This window comes from Manis javanica, chromosome 11, assembly GCF_040802235.1.
Source record: "Manis javanica isolate MJ-LG chromosome 11, MJ_LKY, whole genome shotgun sequence".
Lineage (NCBI taxonomy): Eukaryota > Metazoa > Chordata > Mammalia > Pholidota > Manidae > Manis > Manis javanica.
Window position 1 is genome coordinate 21,698,968 of NC_133166.1, and position 12,763 is coordinate 21,711,730.

At 56.9% G+C, this 12,763-nt stretch overlaps 2 protein-coding genes across 5 annotated transcripts in view; both read right to left on the bottom strand.

The window, feature by feature from the left end:
* Positions 1 to 5,302, bottom strand: part of ARHGEF17 (Rho guanine nucleotide exchange factor 17) — a 55,352-nt gene extending 50,050 nt beyond the window's left edge. The window contains exon 1 of the mRNA XM_037026256.2: positions 253 to 5,302. Coding sequence (XP_036882151.1) covers positions 253 to 3,441 — 3,189 coding nt within the window. The 5' untranslated portion in view covers positions 3,442 to 5,302. The remainder of the gene's footprint in view (positions 1 to 252) is intronic.
* A 5,619-nt stretch (positions 5,303 to 10,921) lies between these two features.
* The window catches only part of P2RY6 (pyrimidinergic receptor P2Y6), a 33,991-nt gene continuing 32,149 nt past the window's right edge, over positions 10,922 to 12,763 (bottom strand). For all 4 annotated transcript variants that reach the window (XM_017646715.3, XM_017646716.3, XM_017646717.3 and 1 more), the window contains one exon: positions 10,922 to 12,299. In XM_017646715.3, coding sequence (XP_017502204.1) covers positions 11,279 to 12,299 — 1,021 coding nt within the window. In that variant the 3' untranslated portion in view covers positions 10,922 to 11,278. The remainder of the gene's footprint in view (positions 12,300 to 12,763) is intronic.

Consider the following 12,763-nt stretch of genomic DNA (forward strand, 5'->3'; position numbering starts at 1 on the left):
TTGATATTATCATCCAGAATACCTTAGACAAGAACCTTTAACAGTAGCACCTGTAGAAGCCTAAAGCTTTGGGGCCTGAGTAGACAGGAACCCTGGGTCATTAACACTCTTAGAATTGCCGAGGTACTGCGGGGCCAGAGAAGCACCCTCAGACATGCGCACCTGCCCAGTGAGCACACTCAGAAGGCTCCCACGAAGTCAGCGCCTCTGGCCCTCCACTGCCCCCCAGAAAGGCCCCCACAGAGGACTCACCACCTGCGGCTTGCTGCAGCACTTGCTGGCTGGGGCAGGCTCTTCTGAAGCCTGTGTTGCCTCAGGGGGCTTGGTCTCGGCAGAGGGCGGTGCAGCAGGAGCCAAGCAGGGCATATCCACTGGTACTGGGGCAGGAACCTCGCCAGAGTGGAGGGTCAACATGTACTGCTTAGTGACGTCTTCGAGTGATGGTGCCTGCAATGCAGAGTGGGCTCTGGCAGGGAAGCCCACGGGCTCAGGCACAGCCACAGGGGGACCAACAGAAGTCAGTGGTTCAGGCACCATGATGGGTGTGAAGGTGGTGGGCACACTGGCATGGCGAACATGTTTGGATGAAGGTCGAGCCCGAGACAGGCTGCCAGTATGGTCCTGACCGCCCTCCTCTCTCTGTAGCTCCGGATGACTGCTCCGGGCTGGGTGCTTCTTGGAACCACGGCGGATGAGCCGTGGGGACAGAACATCAGCCAGTTTAGGGTCAAGATGGAAATCACGTTGGGTAGTGGAGGAGGCATGTGGGGCCTCAGGTAGGGTCCTCTCAGACTGTGCCCGGCCCCTGGCAGGACTGGGCTCCTCTGGTTCTGCCAGCCGCTCTGCAAGGATGGGCTCACTGCTGGAGGGAGGCAGCATGGGCTCCACCTCTCTGATGGGCTCCCCTCCAGGGCCCTCAAATCCAGGTCCAGCCAGCTCCCCACGGCGGCTGGGATCACTCAGAGATTTCTTCTTAGGGGCTTTGCCAGCAACCCTGTCATCTGCCATACATCCCAAGGTACCAGGCTCCTGAACAATGCTCTGAATAACCTCCTGGTAACCCTTACTCTCTTCACTGCCCACAGAGCAGTCACTGTGGCCACTGGTCAAGCCCTCATCCACAGTTGGGGCCGCTGGAAGCCCTGTCTTGGGGCTCAGAGAGCCCAGAAGGTTGCTATCCACAGAGAATCCAGAGGGCTCCTCGGAGGTGGCCGCCCGGTGGCGCTGTGGAATCGGGTCACTCAGTGACCGATAGGCCTCACCTGCCTCCCCATTGCTCAGTTCTGTCCCACCAGGGCCTGAAGGTGGAACTTTGCGCCTTCGACGTAGGGCACCTGGTGTGGGAGGGGTATCAGGGGAAACCAGGGCCCACCCTCCCAGATTGTCTTCAGCCCCAGGGCCATGGTGGTTGGTTTGGGTTGGGGATGAGGAAAGGGGCCGCCATACCCCTGCAGTACCCAGGCTGCAAAAGGCTGAAACAGAAGGCTCAGGGTCGGCCCCAATGCCCTCATCCATCAGGCTGGACTCAGGGCCAGAGAGCTCCTCCTGGGACCGCTGCCCTTGGGTTGTACCTCCTGCCCAGTCAGGGCTTCCAGGGCGGACATCGCTTCCATCATCCTGCTGGGCACCCATGCGCTGAATCTTCTCAAAAACCTGACGGGCCTCTTGCACATACTGATCCTGGATGACAAGGGGCAGTGGATCCTCCTCGGCACCTGGGCCTGACAGCAGGAGCTCAGAGGAGCTGGGCTTCAGGGCGCTGGTGCGGGGTACGCGGCGGGCCATGGGCTTCTCAGAACAGGTAAAGGACTTTGCCCTCCGGAGGGTGGCTGTCAAGTCCTTGAGTGTGGGGCGGGTGCTAGGTGATGCTGGGGCTGGGGTAGGTACGGGCCCTAGTTGCCCCACCGGGCCACCTGCTGGTGGTGAGTCTCTGCCATCTAAGGAGCTACTCCCAAAGTCCCCAGGGCGCCCACCAGGCTTTCGGACCCTCAGCTCTGAAAGGTCTGAACGCAAGAAACTGAGCAGGGTCAGTGTCTCTGAGGCGATATCTGGATTTGACAAGGACTTCCGCTGCTGACTCTTGTCCGACTCCAATCCTCCATCTCTCAGAGCCCTTGTGGTGCCCACAGGTCCTTTGATGCGGGTTCGGGTCTGGGGCCTTAGGAGTCCTTCCCCGGCTCCAAAGCTAGGGGAGCGATACACACCCCAGGCCCCAGAACCCCGGCTAGCCCACAGGTCCTCATCCTTGAGGGTCTCTGTGCTGGAGTATCTGCTGCTGCCCCGGGAGCCTGCTGGGCTGGCCAGGTATGCAGGAAAGCTCACCTTGGCCACACGGAAAGCTCCCCCCACAGTGTCGGACAAGGGCTGAAGTCCCTCATAGGGCCCTGGAACACAGGAGGAAGAGCCAACACCCCAGTCCTGGGGTCCTTCTTCACTAAGGGCTCTTGGAGATTTGGGGGGCTCGGGGCTCCTGGCTTCCCCTGCTGAGTCCATGCTGCCCACATTTAACCCATAATTGTCCGGCCTACAATCCTTATCCAAGAGAGAGCTTGCAGGCCTAAGCCCCGGCCGCCCTCCCCAGCAGTGGCTGCCCTCACCGTCTTGGTCCTCGTCACTGCCCGAGGAGTGGCCGCCGCGGTAGGCTGGACTCTGCGCCCTGGGCGGCTGCGGCGGGCCCTCCTCTTCCTCCTCGCTGGAGCTGGCAGCTCGGCTGCGGCTGACAGGATAGGAGGAGGAGATGGAGGAGGAGCAGGAGCAGGAGGCCCGGGCCCCGGCCTGCGGTTGGGAGAAGCTATGCCAAGAATGTAAACCATCCGCCGGACGCTGCGCCCGCTCCTGCTGCTGTCGTCGCCGCCTCCCCTCGGTCCCTGAGCCGGGCAGCGGCCGTGCAGAACGCAGGCCCGCCAGGGGAAAGCATGTCCGAGGAGGCGGCGTCGGTGGCTGCCGGGGCTCCCGGGTCGGGGGCTCCCACGCGGCACCGTCCGGGCTGGGGGTCCCGGAGGCCTCAGAGTCAGCACTGGGCCGCCTGGAGCCAGGACCACTGAAGAGCTTGCGCATCTCGGTGACGCTGGGCCAGGCCCCACGCGCGGCTCCTTCGGCCGCTTCTTCCGCGGCCCCGGGGGAGACACCCCCGTCCCGGGCTCCGGCAGAGTCGTCGTCCAGGCGCGGCGCGTCGAAGCGCCGAGAGAGCTGGCGCACCGACGGCGAGAGGCTGCGGAGCGGGCGCGGCTGCGCGGGGGAGGCCGGGGCCCCCGACGCCAGTTTGGACACGCGCCGGGAGGGCTGGCCCGGGACCTCCGCGGCTGGCCGGCACGAGGAGCGGCGCCGCAGCCCGGGGGTGTCGGTGGCTTCCTCCCTCGGCCCGGGCCCGCCGCTCCAGCGCTCCAGTAGCTTGAAGGAGACGCTGCGATACAGCGGGGGCCGGGGCGTCCCGTCCGCCATGGTGGCTGCACTCACTCCGGGGGGGCCGGCCTCGGGGAGCCGCGGCCAACCCCCCCTGCACCCCTGATCCCAAGGAGCGCAGCGGCCAGATTCCGAAGGCCTGGGTCCTGCACCGGCAGTGAGAAGGGGTTTGCGGGGAGTGGGCGCAGAGACCTGAGCAGAGCTTTATCGGCCGCCGCTCAAGTTTCTGCGGCCGCGAGCGGCTTCAGCTCCATCCCGCGCGGCCCCTCCCGCCTCAGCACCGGCCCCCAGGTCCGGCCCCCGCCTCGGACGGTGCGACGGGGAGCATCGCGGCCCGGCCCGGTTGGGGCAGGATCCTAGCGCTCCGCTCCTCGACTCTGCGCCCGCCAGCCAGTCCACCTTCCCTCGCGCTCCCGCTCCGGATCCCGCTCCCTCCCTCTTGGCTGCTAGCTCCTCGCTCCCTTTTGTTGCAAATAAACTTTGTGGCAGAGGAAAGGGGGCGGAGGGCGGGGCCTCGCGCCCAAAAGAGGGGGTGGGCTCCGGACGCGCGCTCTAGGCGGGGAATCGGGAGTTGGGGGGAGGGAATCGGGAAGGAGGCCAGTGAGAAATAAGACTGCTTAAACATGCACACCGAAGCGACCCTCCAGCTGAGCCCCTCGGGAGCCCAGCGGCCCCTAGGGGACTCGCTCCGACCCATGCAAGCTCTGAGTATGGTCAGCTCCGCGGATCTACAACCAGGGCGGCGTACCCACTGAGGTCCAAACGCCTTCCCGCGTAAACACCTCCTGCCCAAGGTACCCCAACATGGCAACCTCGGACCCATAAACTCTCGTACACACCGGCACTCAGGTACACACATAAACAATCCCAGCCGGGAAAGGGGCAGGACTCTCCGCCAGGGGGAAGCAGTGGGGCCCCCGGGCGCTTGCGGCTCCTTGTCCCGCCCCTTCACCCCGCCCAGGCCACACCTCTTACCCGGCCCTCCGCGGCGAATCTCGCTGTAGCTGTGACCGGGTCCAGCCCCTTGCGCCCCCTAAACGCTCCGCCCCTCCAATCTCTGCGGCCTGTCCAGCTCGGACCGTTGTCCACCTACACGTCCTACGCAGCTCCACCCTTTGTGGCCACGCCTCCAGCCGCCCTCTAGTTTCCAGCCGGTGGCCTGAGCCACGCCCCTTCACCTGCCCCCGCCATCTCGCGGTTCCTCTATGCTCCACCCTGAGCTGCATTCAGAGTACCCGCCTGCTCTCCGGGGTACGCGGCTCTTGCGCCCTCTACTGGCCCGATTTGCCCACGGCCCTCACCCTCCACCTCCCATGGAGGCCTGGACCGGTAAAGCAGCAAAACAGGAGGGCTGACACTTCATTTTGGTCGTTTTCTAGTCCCTTTAGAGTCGATTCAAACATAATCGCTAGCAAAACGCACTTGCCTCTCTCTCCTTTCGGCCTCACACACCAAAGGAGCTTCGACGAGAATGCCCTCTACTTGCCACTGCCAAACCAGCACTCCTACCTGCGGTCGCTCCACCCTCCTGACGGGAAAGGTGTGGGTTGCTTCTCCTGCTTTAAGCTGATCCAACCCTGTGCTCCCCTCCTGCCTTTGCCCTAATCTGGCTAGTCTCCTATAAGCACCAGTACTGCAGCCTTCCCCACCCCCACCTGCCTCTGCTAGGTCCCATTCATTCTTCCGGGTCCAGTTTAAGTGCAGGACAACTTCTCTACATCTGAATGAACAAATGGGAATTTATGGAGTACCTTGGAAGTATGGGTAATGTTTTTTATTTAATCCTCAAGCTACCTGTGGAGGTAGATATTATTGCCCTTTCTCTGTGGATCATGAAGAAGTAACTTTGACCTGTGTCAAAATCCTGAAGTAGCTTCTGCTATGACTCAAATTCAAGTTTTAGGAGTTTCAAACACCATGCTTCTCCAGACAGGCCTCCCTGTTCCTAGATCTCCAATGAAGAAGGGGGTTCTCTCTCGTTTGAGCCCCAGCAGCCTCTGCGTCCTCCTTGAGCCTGGCTTACCCTCCCTGGGAACAGGGCCTGATCTGACTAATGCTCCCCTCAGCCTAAGAGGACTGTGGCTGGCCTGACCAGGCTGGGAGGCCCTGGTCCAGATGAGAGGGGCAGGGATGGGCCTAGGACAGGATGGCAGACAATCAGGGATTGCTTAACTATGGCATGAAAGAGGGAGTCCTCAGCCAGGACTCGGGGTCTGCTTGCTGTTTCATTTGGGTTGTGGCAAAACATTGTAGAGAGAAAGCTTTTCCTCTTCGAGTTGAGACCACCTTCTAGAAGTCCCTCACTTACTTCTCTGGGCCACAGCTACCTCATCTGGAAAGTCAGGAGTGTGTCCAGGTTTCCCCAGGAATGCCTCTCTGACTCTATTTGAAGTCAGACTCTTGTCTTCTCTGCAGTGTTTTCTTTCTACTCTTTTAGGGAAGTTTTGGTAGAGTGGGAAGACCCTCAACCCAGGAGTCACTGCTCTCTCCTCCAGTAATGCTTTCCGCACTCCTTCACACCCCATCATATTCTATCTTCACATCACTTCTGGGATTGAGGTTCTTATGACCACATCACAGATGGGTACACGTTGGAGGGAGTAGGCTCAGGCCACAGGCCCCCAGCATCCTCCAGCCTGGCTGGCCCTTTGGATCAGGAATCCCTTGGTTGGGAGGAAGAGTGTCTAAGGACCTCCATGAACAGGAAGCTCACCCAATCAGAGAGCGGCATGGCTGCTTCCTGCACCTCAAAGTCCTCCCACCCCAGCCCCTTCTGATTCAGAATGAGACAGAAAGTCATCTTCTAGGCACAGAGCAGGGAGGGCTAGGTGTGTTTAGCCCTCAGAAGACTCATCTAGGAGAGGGCTGGGAGCAGCAGGCACCTAACACCGTGCTGAAGTCCAGAGCTGGCCCAGGGCAGGCATCCTCCCAGATGCTGTATGAACTCTTCCTTTGGGCCTTGGGGTCTTCTCTGTGAAAGGGGATGAAAACAGTAACCCATCTACTGAGCGAGTTGTGGTGACCCAGCAAGATCACGGCTATAGAATCCCTTAGGGAAATCAAGAAGGGAAGATTGTGATGGTCACAATCATGGCCAATGATGGGCCTCACGTACTTAAGAAGGAGAAAGATGAGTAGGGAAGGAGAGGACCCCCAAGAATCAACGAGCTCCAGGAAGGACTGTCTTAGGGGAAATCTGGCTCCTGACTCCATTTCCAAAGTTGAATAGAAATGACCTGAGATTGTCCCCTTTCCCTTGTAATTAGACCTCAAGTACATAAATTAGGTTATTTATAACCTTTTGTTCAGGACACATTCTCACCAGGTGTTTAACTGGCTCCCACCACAAAAACAAAGCAAAATGCCCGGGACCTTTACAAGTCTCATTATACAGTTTCCCCACCATGCATCCTCCTCCTGCCACCCAAGAGACCCATCACCTTGTGTTTTCAGCATTTCCTTGCTTTCCTTTCTGTGTAGTTTTATTGCATCTGTGTATTCCTTAAAAGTATATATTTTAGTTGCTTTAAACTTTATAAAAAGGACATGTTGTGTGTAATTTTTTAGTATTTCTTTGTAGTTAATATTCTCCTGCTAAGATGTATCCGTATTGTTGCATGTTGGTATAGTGCATTTTGGCTACAGGCCCTTCCTTCTTACTCTCTCCCTCAGGAAGCCCATCCACTCGCTCAGCCTTCAGTCTGAAGTGGAGTGACCACTCCCCAGACTTTGCAACTTGTTCCAAGACTTCCTGGCTGTCTCCAGACCCTGTTGACGCCCTACTCCCACCCAAGTTGAGGCCTTACTCTCAGGCTAGATCCTAGACCCCTGGCTGCCTTCTACCATTTCAGGATGGAACCTGAATAAAGGGATTAGTTTTGGCCGTGGGTAACAAAAGCCTGAAAAACTAGTGGCTTAAAAAAATAGACATTTATTTCTCTCTCATGCAAAAACCCAGATTGGGTCGCCCCAAACTGGAATGGTTGAGACCCAAGCTGTTTCTCATGGTCCAAGCAACAAAGAAGGAAGGACACACACCACCTATCTCTCAAAGACATGCCTCTCGCCCCAATGTGACAATGCTTTAGGGCACTTTACTTATATCCCTTTGGCCAGGAGTAAGTTACCTGGCCATACTTAGCTGGAAGAGAGGCTGGAAAATGAAGTTTTCATCCTAAGAGGCCATGTGCCCAGCTAAGAATTGATACTGTGGTTGGCACTTAGCTGTCTCTGTCACAACTTCCTAGACGTCCCCAGTTACTGGGACTGGTTGGGGCAGGTAGGCACTTCGAAGGCAAGTGAGGAAAGGGATAAGAGGGAGGATGAGGCAGAGGGGATCCAGTATCTGGATTAGAGAAAGGCTGTGTGACCTTGGCAAGTCAATTCCCACACCTGGGCCTCAGTAATAGAAGGTATTATGAGGATTAAATGAGAAAATGTGTGTACAGTACATTGCATGGTGCCTGGAACCCACAGAGCCCAGCAGGTGGTCACTGCTGTCATTGCTGAGGCTCCTCAGCGCTTCCCTGGGCTGGTACCAAGCCTTTTACTCTCTAGCCCTCCTCTTCAACCAACTCTCCAGCCTCCTCTCAGGCCACAACCCTTTTTCTCATTCTTCCAACCACCTCCATGCCTGTGCCTGTGTTGTGCCCTGCCCTGGGAACGCCCTTACCCTCTCTTCTCATTACATCCATCCCTTAAGCCCCAGATGCACTGCTGCCAGCCCCCAGGAAGCCTTCCCCAACCCACAGAAGAATCACCTTGGACCCCTGTGAACCATGGTTCCCTGACCTCTCATCATACTCCACCCCTTTGTCCCCTCAGTCTCCATCCCAGCGAGCAGACATCCCCAAGGTATGCCCCCACCCCTGCCCCGTCACTGAGTGTACTCTGGGTTAAAGTGAGGAGGGAATGCAAAGAGACCAAAGGAGGGAGAAGGGAAAGGGAATTGAAGCCCCCTAAATGGTGCTTGGAGTCCATGGGACCGGCATGTAATGAATTTCCTTCTTATAGGAATAGATGGGACTCATGAATGATGGCCCTAGTCTGCAAAAAAGTGTAGTGTGCTGAGTATTTTTTCCTTTAAAAGACCAGCTACCTCCCTGGTAAAGGAAAAAGAGAAATTGTTGCAATCCCATGCTTAAAGACCCTTGTTTAGAAGCCCCCTATGCCTATACCTAAAGATAGACTCTGGAGGAATTTGTGTGCACAAAAGGCAAAATCACTGTAATAGTAACATTCACGGCATGCTTACCCCCTTCTAAGCATCATTCTAAGTGCTTGGCGTATATTAATTAAATCCTTATGGCAACTCCACAAGACAGGTATTGTTATTCCCATTTTGTAGCTAAGGAAGTTAAGGTTCAAAGAGGTTGAATAATTTGCCTAGAGTAACACAGCTAGTAAATGGTAGAGCCAGGATAGACACCCAGTGGATCTGGCTCTGGAGTCTATACACTTTATGTTATTCTGCCTCGCAAAGGGAAGCTGGGAGTGGAATTACCTATGGCCCACAATTTCCACTCTTGGAAAAGTAACCAGAGGGTCACAATTCTTGGCAGTCTGCTAGGACAATCATCTGGGACTCTCCAGGGCTCAGTCCACACTGTGGGCAGAGGCCCTCTGCCTTCTGCTCTCTACTCCCCTATTCTTCCATGACAGGTGGCTGAAGGACACGGTCAGACTCAGAATAAGATGCAAGGTGGGCAATCTCTGTGCTGCCTGGCATGGCACAGTGTCTGTCACAGAGGGAACAAGAATCGGCCTCTCTCTTCTGATGTCCCTACACGTCTGTCTCACTATGACCCAAAGAATCAAAGTTCCTTCTCCAAATACTCAGCCTCTCTAGCAATGACACTTTGAATGGACTCTGAAGATGGGCTGGGCTTGGCTTTCCACTCCCTCAGCCAGGTGCAAGCCCTCCTCTGACGTAATGGACATTAACACCCTCAGAGCCCTTCTCTTAATGCCCCCATTGCCCAACAGCCTTGGAGATTAGGCAGGGCTAAAAGGAAAATATTGAATAAGTTACACAGTCCTTCCCCTCTCTGTCCTGTCCCTCTGTCCGTCCCTCTCCCCACCTGCCCTCTAAGAAGGAAGACTCTTTGCCATGGCTGGTCCAGTTACATACGGGGTCTGTGTGGTTACCAGCAGCCAAGGCTAGACTGTTCTACAGGAGGAAAGCTGAGATCTGGAGGAGGGAGTAAGGACTGGAGTGGAGGCGAGAGGGGAGGGGTGGAGAGAGGCGGAAAGGAGCGGAGGCCGAGGAGCTGCTGGGGTGGGCCTGGAAGGAAAGTACTCAGGTGGAGAGCCTGTGAAAAGGCCTTGTGAGCTCTAACTCCTTTTGCTGCCTCCAAAACCTTCAGCAAAGGTGCCTTTCCAGCTTTCGAGGGCTTTTGGAGGCTCTGTGTTTGAGATGCCTCCATATGAGACGGCCTGCAAGCAGCCTTCCAGGTACCCACAGGCCGGAATGAAGGCGCTGAGAGGGCCGGAGTGGAGCCCGGCAATCTGTCTGGAGACTGGTCAGCAGGGTCCTGGCACAGGACCTCCATGCAGCAGCCTGCTGGTGGCCTTGGGGTGGCCCTGAGTCTCCTCAAGCTGCTGACTTCCCCGTTTACAATGAAGCAAAGTTGAAGGGCCATTTACCCTCCCTTGGGGGGCTTGGTGGAGGTGTCCATGGGTCCCGAGGATACTCCAAGCCTGAAACTGCACATTTGAAGAGGTGAGTGGTGGAGAGGTGGGGTCTTGGCCTCCTTCTGTCATTTAATGCTCTGGTCCCATCCAGCTCCTTTTCTTGCCACGCCTGTCCACCCACCCAACCCCCTGGGGGTTAAGTGGAACTCACGGTGGCTTTACAGCCAGGCCCAGTGCATCTGTGCCGCTGGGTTTTGTGTACACAGTGCCTCTGACAGGAGCAGCCCCATCTCTCTGCCTTGTGGGTTGACCCCAGCTCAAGTCCCACCTCCTCTAATAAGTGCTCCCTGCTCCCTCCCTTCCTTTGAGCCCCCCATCCTGGAGCATCTGGCCTACTCTTGCCGTTGTCTGGAAGGTGGTCATGGGACAGCTCTTGCTTTTTCAGCTTTCACATACACAAGGCCACACGCCTCCTACCCCAGCTCTCTGCCCCAGGGTAGAGCCTAGCACAGGGCTGGCCCAGGCTGCACTGATATGCTCCTCACTTCTGTTTGTGGAGCTCCCACTCAGCCTTCAAACTCTGGTTCAGATGGTCCCCCACTCAGAGAGATCTCCCCTGACTCCTTGTCTGGGTCTTGGGCATCTTCGGGCACCCCTTCCCCCCAAACATACTTCCCCCTGTCACAGCCTTGACATCACTATGTCAGTATCTGTACCTTCATTTGGGATCCTGTATGGAGCAGGGCTGGAGCTGGTTCTTCTGCGGGCCCCAGAATCAAGCGAGGCCTGAGCACGAGGTATCAGTAAAGGTTTCTTAAGTGAGTGGAACATCACACATCCCCAGAAAGCTCATATTCATCTCTCAAAACCCAGCACAAATGCTCCCTCCCATTTTTCCTTCTTTTATTGGTGGCTCCAAAGCCTGCAGTGTACTCTTTGATTACAGTACATATTACGCTATATTTTTGTGAGCCGCTTAACATGGCTTCCCCAGTTTTTCATGACTGTCTGGGACGTTCTGGAGAGCCAAGCTCAGGCTTGTCTGTTTCTGTGCCCACAGGGTCTAGTCCTGAGAAAGGGCTCAATAATAGTTGTTGGTAAGATTTGGGGGTCTGTGGGGAGCCTCACTCCATGCCTAGCTAAGCTAAGCTCTAGTTCTCTGCATGGTGGGGCTCCTGGTACCCTGGCCACAGTGGCAAACACAGCAGCTGTCCAGGCCCCAGCTGTCCTTCCCCCCTTGGACTCAGCAATCCTGTCGGTGCCACTTGGCTGTGAGTTTCTGTAGCAGTTCGTGGGGCCTCCGGCGGAACTTCTTCTGGGTGAAGTAGAAGAGGATGGGATCCAACACACTGTTGGCACTGGCAAAGGGCCGTGTGCCTTTGTAAGCAGCTGCAAAGGCCTCCAGCACAGGGCAGGGGACACCAGGTGTAGAGCGTACTGCCAGGTAGGCTGTCTTGGTGATGTGGAAAGGCAGGAAGCTGATGGCAAAGGCGGCTGCTACCACCACGGCCATGCGTGCTGCCTTGCCACGCCGTTCCCGGGCCACAGGCCCTGCTGGGCCGTCTTGGCGGCACAGACGATGGGCCAGGCGGCAGTAGCAGGCCAGCAGGGCGGCAAAGGGCAGCAGGAAGCCAATGACCGTGAGGGCCATGCCATAGGGCAGGTAGCGGGTGGACAGGGCGGGCGGGCTCAGGTCATAGCAGACTGTGCGGTTACGCTGGATGCCTGTGGCGGCAAAGAGGGCTGTGGGCAGGCACTGGGTTGTCACGACCAGCCAGACGGCCCCACACACCAGCCAGGCCGCCCGGCGGCCCCCTCGCTTGTGCCAGGGGGCCAGAGGGTGGCAGATGCCCAGGTAGCGCTGGAAGCTGATGCAGGTGAGGAAGAGGATGCTGCCATGTAGGTTGGCGTAGAAGAGGAAGCGCACCAGGCGGCAGGCTAGGTCACCGAAGGGCCAGTGGTCACCTTGGGCATAGTTGTAGATGAGCAGGGGCAGCGAGCAGGCGTACAGCAGGTCAGCCAGTGCCAGGTTCAGGGTGTACACGGCTGTGCGGGTCAGGGCCCGGCGGGATGTGCAGATCTGGGCAATGACGCAGGCATTCAGTGGCAGGCCAGCCACCAGCACCACTGAGTACACAGGTGGCAGCAGCAGTCGCTTGAAGTTCTCTCTGTAGACGCAGGTAGTGGGCGGCGAACCCAGGGCTAGGCCTGTGCCATTGTCCCACTCCATAGCTGCCTGACTGGGTTTCCTACTTCCACAGAAGCTGGGGAAGCAACACAAAGCTGGTCAGCGACCACCCAGTAGGCACTTGTCCCTCTCTGGGCCTTGATCACCCAACCTGAACTATCTATGATACCACCCCCACAGCCCCACACAGCCCTCTCTTCAAGGAAACCTGGAATATAATAAAGCTCAAGCTTGGGAGAGATCCAATTCACTCTTTGTATAATATTCATTTCCCCCCAACATTCCTGATAAGCTTCTATTCATCCTTCAAAACCCTAGTCAAGTGTCTCCTCTGTAAGTGGAAACTGATAGATGTTGGTTTGAATCCCAGCTTTGACTTAATAGCTATGTGAGCTGTAGTGATATAGCTTATCTGAGTCTCAATTTTCCCATATGAAAAATGGGGGAATGATGTAGCCACCTCTTAGGATGTCATGAAGTTAGAGGCACTAAATCATGCTATTCAGAGTTTCCCCTGGGCTCCCTGGAGTTTGGAGATTG